Source organism: Trachurus trachurus (genome assembly GCF_905171665.1).
Source record: "Trachurus trachurus genome assembly, chromosome: 24".
In the NCBI taxonomy this organism is placed as follows: domain Eukaryota; kingdom Metazoa; phylum Chordata; class Actinopteri; order Carangiformes; family Carangidae; genus Trachurus; species Trachurus trachurus.
In genome coordinates, this window is record NC_139910.1 from 12,722,013 (window position 1) to 12,733,486 (window position 11,474).

The 11,474-nt window shown below is 39.9% G+C and overlaps 1 protein-coding gene across 1 annotated transcript; it reads right to left on the reverse strand.

Moving 5' to 3' along the window:
• Positions 1–1,356: 1,356 nt before the first annotated feature.
• rsph3 (radial spoke head 3) lies at positions 1,357–5,460 on the reverse strand (the record flags this gene model as incomplete). Its single annotated transcript, XM_084000243.1, has 8 exons — positions 5,310–5,460; positions 4,611–4,692; positions 4,380–4,521; positions 4,146–4,291; positions 3,715–3,918; positions 2,337–2,499; positions 2,077–2,163; positions 1,357–1,436 (listed from the first exon to the last, which is right to left on the reverse strand). The coding sequence occupies exons 1-8, from the start codon at positions 5,417–5,419 to the stop codon at positions 1,357–1,359; spliced, it is 1,014 nt and encodes a 337-aa protein (XP_083856369.1). The 5' UTR covers positions 5,420–5,460.
• Between the last annotated feature and the right edge of the window lie 6,014 nt (positions 5,461–11,474).

Sequence of the window (11,474 nt, forward strand, 5' to 3'; positions counted from 1 at the left end):
ACTTTGTACTATTTCACCTGCTATGACGTTCACCATCATCGTTATTCACCACTGCTATTAACGTCAGGGCAGGCCCGTCCTTAACTACAATAGTTTTTGGATCAATAGAAATAAAAACACAAGTTAAAAAGTCAAACAATTAAATGGTCTAGTGCATTCATTTAAGTAGCCTACACATAGAAACCCCTATAATCAATAAGAAAATGTGGTATAACAATCAACCCTGTATAACACTATTTTTTTGTTTTGTTTTGTTTTGTTTTGTGTATAGTCAGATGAATAAAACGGAAGAAGTCAGTCCCGGCAATGCAAAAATATTCTTGAATTTGCCTGTTAGGGCACCTGAATGAACTGTTTGCAGAGCAATACCAGATGCAAATAGACAAAAGTCACAGGAGAGCACTTTGAATGCTTCTTTAAATATTAAGAGTTCCTAAAAAAAAAAAAAAAAAACTGTTGCTCACCTGCTTTATGACTCCTACAGTTTTTAAGATAAAAAAACTTTTTCGGTCAGATTTTCTTTGGCTTGTGTTTTAAAAAGTAAACAGGAGGCAGGAACTTCCTTCTGATAAGCAGCAAAATGAACAAATATGCTGCATACCAAACAGAAAACAGACTGTTATGACTGATTATCACAAAAATGAGGTGAAGGACAGAGACTCAGATAACTAAGAATGAGTCTAGACATGAAACACGTCCACATTTCACATTATAACTGGACTGTTCTGGTTTTGACTATAGTCACTGAATATCTAAGAGCTAAAGCAAAAGAAAATCACCATCAAAGTCGATATAGGCCACAATATGACTGAAAGTTTCATTTAAAAAAATCTCATACTGCCTCATTCATGAAGTGCGAAAAAACAGGGATAATAAAACAATAACATTTTAGAGCCAGGGTTCAGAGGCTTTGTATCTGGAAAAAATAGAAAACACAAAACTGCTTCTACTGTTTAAACACTGAAGAAACTGTCAACATCAACTTTCATTGAAAATTTGAATAAACTCTTCATTAACAGAAAACTATGACTGATAATAAACGAGGACTGCAAATGCGAAAAATGTGTAATAATAAAACATATTAATTTGCCAGTATTTTACCAATTGACCACAAATCTATAGATTTTGGAGCAAATAACATAAGATCGCAGAATAATCCTCATTACACTGGTACTGTATAAGATGTTCCTTGATGTATCGTGGTCATTTCGATGTTGCACCCTGAGCTTAACACACTGGTTTTATGTCAACAAAGAAACAAACTGTGGTAGCTTTGTTTGCAAACATTTATTTTTACTTATACATTCATATCATCGATGTACCTCGGTGAACTTTTTAGTGCTGAATGGTTCTGTGCTAAGTGTCAGATTTGGCTGGTTGTGTCTCCAGCTCCTTGAAACTCGTCAGTCTCTTCTGGGTGACATCATGGATGATCGCTGAAACAGACGGACGGGATGGAAATGTTTTAGTTTCATTCTGCTCTGTGAACAATAATGTATGTCTTGACAGTGGTGACCTCTGTAATGTTTGCAAAGAGCCACTAGATGGTACTCCAACAGTGTCTATGACCCGATGACCCCTGGAGGAGGACTTGTGAAATACCTTTGAGTGGACAAGGACAGCAACGTCTGCCTTGAAAAAACTAACAAGTGAAATCTATAAAACTCATGTTTGGTTTTTAGATGGAACTCTTTAAAGGCTAAAAACGTATTGGCTCAATCTTAAAACAGATGCTCTTAAATTGAAGATTCAGATGTTTTGTTTTGTATTTTGTGGAGACCCTTATCTTAGATTTTTCCATCAGACAATTATGTTTTTTTTTTTTGTGTGTGGTCTGATATTTTGTAGCCAAGCAACGCTGAGTTTGTGCACTGCTCAATGAGAAAATACAAAGTAATACTAAGAAATACAGCTGCACAAATTAGGTAACTGTAGAAATTGAAATATGTCCGTGAAGGTTCTCAGTCATCCAGGTCATCTTATTCTTGTGGAGTTGGTAGTAAAAAAGCAACTGGACTTGTAGAAATTGAACACAGGAGTTCCTCAATTTGAAAATATTATACGGTCTTCCCTTACTGTCCAGCATCTCTCTGGCCAAGTATCTCTTCTCCAAAGTGTTGTTAACCTCATCCATCAGCCATGGGAAGAAATGAGTCTCGATATCTGGAAAGCAAACCACAAATAGGTTAAACACTCATAACAAAACTCTCACACAGTACACGAGTATGAACGAGGTTGTGTGTCAGGCGACCAGTAGCAGAAATGTCCATGGAGTGCACTGATGCCCTCATGTGTTGGAAAGGGGTAGCTGTGTGTGAATGGTGCAGGAGGCCGACCTCTCTCCACAGAGTCATAGAAGTAGCCGTGGCTTCTCAGAGAGCTGAAGACCGCAGGTAGAAGATCAGACAGGTACTGCTGGGTGTACGCGCGGGCGGCAATCTTCTCTGCGGTCTCTTTTTCTTTCTTCAGCACCTCCTTCTGCTGGGCAATTCTCCGCTCCTGAGACAAGACAAAACAAGATCATTGGTATCTCTTTTTTTTTTGTAATATGCCGTTTGTTAAAGTTGTTATATTTACTGTCCTAATGTTTCGTGTTTGGTACAACAATGGTATTTTATGACTGACTACTGAGGATTGCCATTGAATAATTAGAAGAAGAACTGAGAAGGAACAGACAAAGGGGGGAAAAAAGCTATCAAAGTGGTGGGCACACTTTTTCTGTTTTTATGTAAATAACAAATTTGCACATTGATTAGATATGATTAACAACAGTGTCTTCCTAACAACATAAACAAACAAACATGTCAACTGTTATCAGAGTCTAATACTTTTGTACTATTTAAACCAACACTAAGGAACTTTTCAACCTTCATATTATATTTTCATAACTTTTGTGATGATACATCGACTTACAACAGGTCGAATGACACCTCTGTCATGGCCTGAGGGAGTCTCTGTATCACCTTCACTGGCACTAAGCAGCTTTGAGGAGCATGGTAGGACACTGGCTCTCACTTAAGTTTCACTTTCACTTTCACGAGTCATGACGAGGAGGGAGCAGGCAATGCGGCACCTTTCTGTCAGATTGTGTATGTGTGTTTACTGTGAAATGATCCGCTGGTAACAGAAACTTAGTTTGGACGTCTTCTGTTAATTTCCATGCACTGGGAGATCAGAATTTTTACACCGCTATGCGCTGGTGCTCATGGGAAATGGAGTCTTCCTTCAGGCAAAACACTACCGCTTTGGGCCACTGGCGCCGCCAAACGCAACCAATATTGAAAGTTCTTTAGTACTGCTTTAAGTCTAACTCTGATAACAGTTGAGTCAGTGACCTTTTTCCCACACAGAGAGAAGTGCTCAGAGAGATAAGCACAGTGAAAGCACATGAATACCAAAACCTCTGGTGTGAAACAACCATTACACTTCTAACCATGCTAGACAACAGTGTGGCTCTGCAGGGTCACATGTCTAGCAGTAGAAGAGTTAGAGTTAGGGAATGTAAGGTTTCATATAACAAATCTCCAGATATGATCCAGATTCCAGTTTCATTAGCCTGGTTTTTAGATGTTTAAATCATTACCCATTGGGTTCAGATCCTTTAGCCCGGTCTCAGCTGCATGTTCAGGACTGATGCATGTATGGCATCGCGGCTACTTCCTGATTTTATCCTCACTGGTGTAGACTTACTCCTATTTTCTTTCATTAGCTTACTTTCTCCTCTCTGTGGCGTCTCTCCTGCTCCTGGAGGCGTTGCACTTCTGCCAGCTCGTTGTTTCGGAGCTCTTCGAAGGCCCTCTGCTGGGCCCTCAGACAGGCCAGCTCCTCCTCCTCCATCACCTCCAGCAGAGACTGCTCCATTATCTTCCCCACCAGGACCTCCAACACCGGCTGCACCTCCCTGTCAAAGTTGAACAACTGCAGAGGATACTAGTTGTCAAAATGTTGCCGTTGATTTGATTAAACCTCCACTATTTGTATATCGTATTTGTCATTGATATCTGACATGACAGTTTTTTCTTGCACACGCTTTGGGGACTCACAATTGACAGAGACAGTAGATGACATACTGTATACTGCAACATATAATTGGGTCAAAGTAAAAAAAAAAATTGGTACAACGACCTGCCATTCAAATTACCCACCTCTCCCTCCTCTATCTGTGTTTCTGCATCTTTGCCAGATTTGGCAGGTATGAAGAGTGGGGTTGCGGGTCTGTCCAGGAAAGCGTCAGTCTGGCATTCAATGTCTGTAGCCACTATAATATCACCCAGTTCTTCAAGATAAAGATCTGGAAACAAAGTCAAGAGCATTAATGCTTCTGGTTTTCCAAATGTATGGTGGTAATAGTTCTCTAGTTGTCAGGAGAGATGCTTCACCTGTTTGCACATCAATGTGTTTTCTTCCCTGCATGGCCTCAGGAGTCTTGGGTTTGAGCTGCTCTCTGGCGCGTCTTCGAGCAGCAGCTCTCCTCCTGATCTCCTGTTGTCTTTGTATTTCAGCAGGGTCTGGCTGAGCTGTCTGTCAAGGGTGCACAATGAAACACATTTTCAGGACTAAGTGGAAGGTCAGCAGTAAAAACACCGCAAGATGGGTTATTTCGTACTTACAGTCGGTATGATGTGTTTCGCGTAAGTGTTTCCTCTGACAACACGGCGGTCATAGGAAATGTTTCCATAATGACTGCGTGTTCTGAATTGTAAAAAGAAAAAAAGAAAGAAAAGTCCAGTTGATGCTGACACTTGTGAGTCTTAAAGGTGAAATTTGTAATCATGTTGGCCTAGTATGTTAAAGTTAAATATGGCACAGTATTTGAGATATGTCTTAGGTATTTTCCTCTTGTCTGGAGGCGGGGGAAGTATTTAGAATATTTCCTGTAAAGGTAATTTTACTACAGTTTAAAAATGTACTTTCACTTAAGTTTAAAGTGAAATGTCCTCCATTCAAACTATGTTCAAGAACAAAAGTATTTACCTCACTATGTAATCTTATATACATATTGCATAACTTTTTCCTATTTATTATCAATAATTTAACTGGCTGAGGTGCCTGTTTAACTACTATAGTTTTTCGTTGGTAGCTAATAATATCAGTTTGATGAATAACATGGGAGAGTATAAAGTGCAAAATGTCCATTTGTTGAAACATAAAGTACCATAAGGTGCAAGTTACGGATGTAAACACAGGCTGACAGCAAGTAGGCCAGATTACACTGGATGGGACGAGTTGCATTCAACATCTAGCAGTTTAACTTAGCTGTCCACATTTAGCATTTAGCATGTAGCATAAACAACATTAGTGTCACGTACTGTTCAGACGGAGGGTCTCGGTACTTGGAGCGGTTCTCCACGGGTCTGGGCCGACTGGAGAAGGTGTAGGTCGCGTTTGGCTCTCGGTGGCTCTGCGAAACAAAAGCCATCTGTCCGAAACTGCACCAGAAAACCACTAGACACTGGAGTGGTGAACAATTGTTTGTGGCGGACAGGCTGCTAAACGCAAACTGGAGGAAGGGGAGCAACGAGTTGTTGTAGCAACCGTATCCAGGAAGTGCAGGTAACAGCCGTGACGTCACTTCCGCGTAAAACATTTTTAAACCGTGGAAGTGCAGATCCACAGTGCTGCTGGTAGCATAGATATATATTAATAATAATATATATCTATGGCTGGTAGTACTAGTATTATCTGTAATACTGTACTACTACCAGCAGCACTACTAGTATTAGGATTACTACTACTACTACTATTAGTCCTTCTTCCTACTTATACTACCACCATCACCACCAACAGGCTACAGCTACCACTACTACTACTACTACATAGGAATTTACCAGAAAAAAACATTTTAGGGTATTTTTAAGGAGTATTTGAACTCCTTTATTTTAACTGTATGACTGTGATTGAGGGTATAGCTTTTATGTAATATTAGGCTATCTGTATGAGTTGTTTTTGTGTGTATAATGCCATTCATGTGTTATACGTTTTGGTTTGTGTCTGTTCAATAGCTATTGTATTGTGTTTCAATGCTATGGCAAGAAGAATCTGAGGTTTATCATGAATTATTAAAACCAGTGAATTCACAGCAGGAGACGATTAGTGGCTTTGCGTCAATCACGTGTTTACGTTTTTAAAAATGGTGTGTTTTGTTTTTCTCTTTCGCACATTTTCCTTTTTCTTTGTTTTGCAACTTCTGTGCCTCTTTCATCCTGCTGTTTTTCTCTCCTCTTCTTCCTCTCCTCATCAACCTCTCATCCCTTATCTAATAAAATTAAAATGATTGTATTCTGTAATGTTTTATGCTATGGGCTCTTGAAAGAAGAGATCCAAATAAAAGAACAAAAACTGCCACTACTACTACTACCACTACCACCACTAGCCTACTACTATTATTACTACCACTAGTAGGCTACTAGTTACTACTAATACTAGCCTATATCAGTTTAATCTTCAACTGGCAGCAAAGTCTGGCAGCTTAGAGTTTTTTACTCAACCTTTGCTTTATTTTTCTTCCACACTTCAGTGTGGAGAGGAGTTTGTTCAGGAGAGAGGAGCTTCTTTCATTGAAAATGGACAAGGTCTGGAGGATGCCACGCTGTTCCAGCTGAGATGAAGCAGTGCTTTCATTGTTGCCGTGTGGTTGGTGCAAAGGTTAAAGGGCTGGAAGTGGAGATGTAGCCTACTGCAGGTCCTCTCTGCCGTCAGTCATCATGGGAAATATCAACTCTCTGCCCAACAAGAGTGATGAGCTGGAGATGTTGGTGAAGACTCTCAGAAAGTTGAGATGTTTTCAAATCACAACAACACTTGTGTAGCTACATCCCATCCATGGCAACTGCTGAAGTTCCATGTGAAGTTCTCCATGAAGTTGTTGCTAGGAAACAGACTAAACATCCTGATGCACTTGTAATAATCAGGAGACTTCAGTCCTGTTTCCCTGATATATTCACTGAGGGAATGTGGTGGAGACTGAAGATGGTAGAGTCCATCCTAAACAACTGGGATCATCCACTTCCCAACACCTTGATGAAACAAAATAAATTGTGGAGGTGGACGGCTCGGCTCCTCTCTCTTCAACACAGGACAGAGAGATACTGTAGGAAGAAAATCCTTTGTAGCCTACAGCCATCAGGCTCCTACTTCTTCTGCGAATGATAGATGAGCTGACAAATTAATTTCCTTTGGGGGATGAGTTAAAGTAATTTGTATCATATTGTATCGTATCTTTAAACACAAAGTGGAATTTCACTCTGGGTCATTTAGTAGCTCTAATGGATCTTTCTATTATACCACACAGTCTTCATCAGATGATTTAAGTTTGCCCTGGAAGTGAAGGTATGTTTTTCTGAGTACTTTAATTGAGTCTTAACCATAATGACTAAAGGAAAGAATTTCTAGAACAAAAACAAAAATGTAGCCAGACTCTTTTGCTAAATGCAATGCAATTCCCAAAGTCAAGGATGGCTTTACATTCTCAAAATATGGAGAGGCAAATAAATATAGGCTACATGAAAAAAAATAAAATGAAAAAACTTTTAACTATATCAAACAAAGGTCAGCAGACATGGAGTACAGTAACACAAAAGCACAGATGCTAAAGGAAGAACTTTCACCCTGTCTAGTATCTTCTGTGTTGCAACACATCTGTGAAGTTCTGAGTATTGATGCACGGACCACTTCCTGCATCAAAACGTCAAAAGGTGACAAAGTAAACCATCTGCTGCTCTCTCGGCATTCACTAAGTGAAAGGTGATGAAGAAAATGTGATTTAGATTTTAAAAAGTTCATTTAGCATTTACACATTTCTGTTGATACCACTTGTTGACATATAGCAGAGCAATTTATTATTGTGGTTCTGAGGCGCAGGCCAAACATCTGGTAAGACCAATCAAAGCAAAACTGTGCCACATGTGTTTTGCTCACAAGCAAGACTGAAGCGTGGGTGGCATGAGTCATTTAGTGGAGGAAAGATGAAACTTGACTGAAGATGTTGTTAACCACAAAGACCATTTTCAGCTCTACAAAAAAACTTAAAGTGTAAAAGAAACATAGGCCTACACAAAAAAAAAAAACACCGGAGCACCAAGATCTACATGGTACTGTGCCAACTCTGTGGTCAGAGGTGCTGGCATGTTTGTTTGTTAACTGTATTGCATCCTTATATCAAAGATGATTGTGTCACAGTTTTTCATTTTCATTTATTACATAACAGGGCTCTGTCTAAGCAAACAAAGGGTGCTTGTATAACATTTCCTTAGCTACTTACATTTCCTACTACTACTACTGTTACTATTATTATCACTATTACTACTGCTTCTGCGTGTGCTTATACAGTATGCGACTATACCTCTACCATTTTGCTGCCACTGCTGTTACTAGTATTTCCACAACCACTGTTACTGTCACTACGTGTGTACCACAGTTCTGCAGCACAGAACAAACATAAACTACTAACACTATACGACTATTTGATGCCATTTTGCATATTTGTTACATAACAGGCAACACTGACACTATTTAAATAGCCAAACAAATGATTATTATATAACATTTCAATGAAAATTACACCACAACAAATGACCAAATATAGCCTCAGCTGTTCGAGACGACCCTGCCAGAGTTATGTCATGAGCTTCTGATCTTTTTTTTTAAAGGGAATAATTAATGTCTATTCAGATGAGCGTAGAGGTCTCTGTGCCATAAAAGGCTGTGAAGTGCTCTCCTCTCTGCATGTTATATTGTTTACGCTTCAGCTGTCACAAATCATTACTCTTTATTGAAGGGAAAGCTGTTCAGCTTGCCACTGCGTTGGCCTCTTCTCATTAGTGCTGACTGCCAGCCATGAGCTTACGCAACCAGCAGGGCATGTTTCCACATTCATACTTTTAGTCCTTTAATGTACACACGTCTACTTCTTTTTTAAATTAAAATCTCCATATTTTATTCCAGACTTGTAGCATTTATTCCCCTTTACACCATTCACAATCTTAATTAGGACACTTTCAACAATATTTCTCACTTAACTTACACACAGTAGAGGAAGGTAAATCACACACCTCAGCGTGTTGTCAGGCTGACTCACTCGCTCAGCCTTTTTAAAACAGCAGGTGGCAACTCGTGCAATTAGGAAGACAGGTGGTAATGAATCCAGACAGGCAGGCAAGTGGAAAAGATGGGTTATTAGTTACAGTAATGTAGCTATATGTACAGTGAAAGAGAAACAGGTGATAATAAAAACCATTAGGAGGGTGAAATGTGATGGTGAAACAAATTACTGTAGATGAGAACATAGAGCATTGTAATTTATAAACTTTACAGTGTTAATGGGTATAACAGGTACTGTAGAACAGGCCTCAACTATATTTGTGACAAAAACAAAACGTTATCAGGAAGTCCATGTGACGTGTGGTTGAAAGCTTTTGGAAAACCAACCTTACTGAAACAATGAATAGATTTTGTGTTCAATCTCAATCCCAACTATCGTAAAAACAAAAACGTTTATTTTGAAATAAAGTTTAAAATATATAACAAATAATGGCATGTCCACACAACTTTTTCATTTCAAAACGCATCTCATTTGCTCGTAGAAATGGCGGCATGCACACGGAGATGTGTGGCACACTGGCACGTGTATGTACTGTGACGTCAGTTCACTTTGTGCAACACTGATTATTGAAAAACCTAGGCCTATTACTTTTCCAGTGGAAGCCGGTGCATATTCTCATTTGCCCAGGTCATAGTATTTCAAAGGAGGTCCAATTTACAATGCTGCCCTTTCATCCCTTCCCAGGAGATTCAACAATCTAGCCTCAAAGAACAATCACTGTTCACAAGTGGCAAGTGACTCCAACGACTGTCGTTAGAACACAATAGGGCACTAACGAAGTCGAAACCAACTTTCCATCAAAGGCAGTCATTTAAACGACTGTCGTTGGCACTTGGAGCACAAAAGGGAACCAGTGACATCATCACCCTTGTGAACGCCCACACAAGAGGTTAAATAGTGAGTCTCCACACCAGATAGTTGGACCAGTCCCAGCCTGGTCAGTTGCGTACATGAACTGATGAAGCCTCTTGGATGAGAGGTGAAACGTCTTCCTAGACAAATAACTAAGTCCAGTTGCTTTCGATTTAACCTCCTTTGAAATTTTCCAGTGGAAAAAAAACTGGCATGCTATTACTCATACTGATTGAGCTGAGCAGCCAGGAACAATGTAGACTGACGAGCACAGTAAAATTGATTTTTTTTTTAAAAACATCTAAAGAGGCATTGTCCATCAGCTGGCAGGATGTTGATGACCACAGAAGGCAATGACTATATAATGCCTTTCATGAGGCCCTATAGGTCGCTTTACAACAACATGAACAATAACCAACATGGCCTACCAAATTAGCGGGCAAAAGCCTGCAAGAACAGGTGCCTTCAGCATCGGTTTGAAAGAGTCCAGAGTCTGTGCTTGGTGAATCGCCAAAGGGAGCGAGTGACACAAAAGTGGGAGCTGCCTCCTGCTCGTGGGGGACCAAAGGAGGAGAGCCAGGTCCAGGAGCGTTGCCAGCCATTAAGCTCTACTCACTCTGACTTTGCTTTCTTTAAGCATGTGGAGAACATAGGAGGTCCGTTAAAGAGGAACTATGCAAGTCTGGTCGCTTTTCCACAGTTTTGCTAACCCTCCACCTGGCCATGTGCAATTTGATTTTAACAAAGCCGGCGAAAAAGCAATCCATGGAGCGGTGGATAACATTATATAACATATACAATGATACAACAATTTGTGCAGTCTTGACTGTCATAAACATTGCGTGTTACGGAGAGCATTTGTGCCACAAAGACGAGAGCTGGGACACCGGGGCAGCGGCCAAGTACCACACTGATGTTACAACGTTGGTTTTCAGCCAAGAGATGCCAGGTAGAAGGCAGAGAGCCTCCATTCTCACTCATAAAAAGTTACAAGTCATTTATTTAACCATCACAAGGGCCGAGGATTTTTAATTTAAGTAAAAACGTAGCATAGTTCCTCTTTAAAGTACTGAGGGAAAAGTGCATGAGATTAGTGGGTAGGCTGTACATACTACGCATAGTAATCTTGATTTCAGTCAGTTCACATGACTATGATACAAACAGCAGCAGGTTAGCATGCTGATGTTACCAGTTAGCCCAAAGTAGCCTACTGCTGTGGCTGTGGACATTCAGCCAGTTTTTTTTTAATCATATTTCAGAGATTACTCATTTGATAACACAAATAATCAAATATGACCTCTACTATTGGTCACTGCTGTAGTTGGTTAGTAATAACATATACAAGTATGATAATGGAAATATATCTTTGATGTTTTCACTGGTTCTCCAAAGCCTCTAGGTTCTGCAAGAGTTTATTGAAAGATTTCATCAGTTGCTGTTAGGAAATCACCTGTAACGCCACCTCCATCATGTGTGGGCAAATGTCTGCAACAGTTGATGCAGAAGGCTTTGCAGATACAGA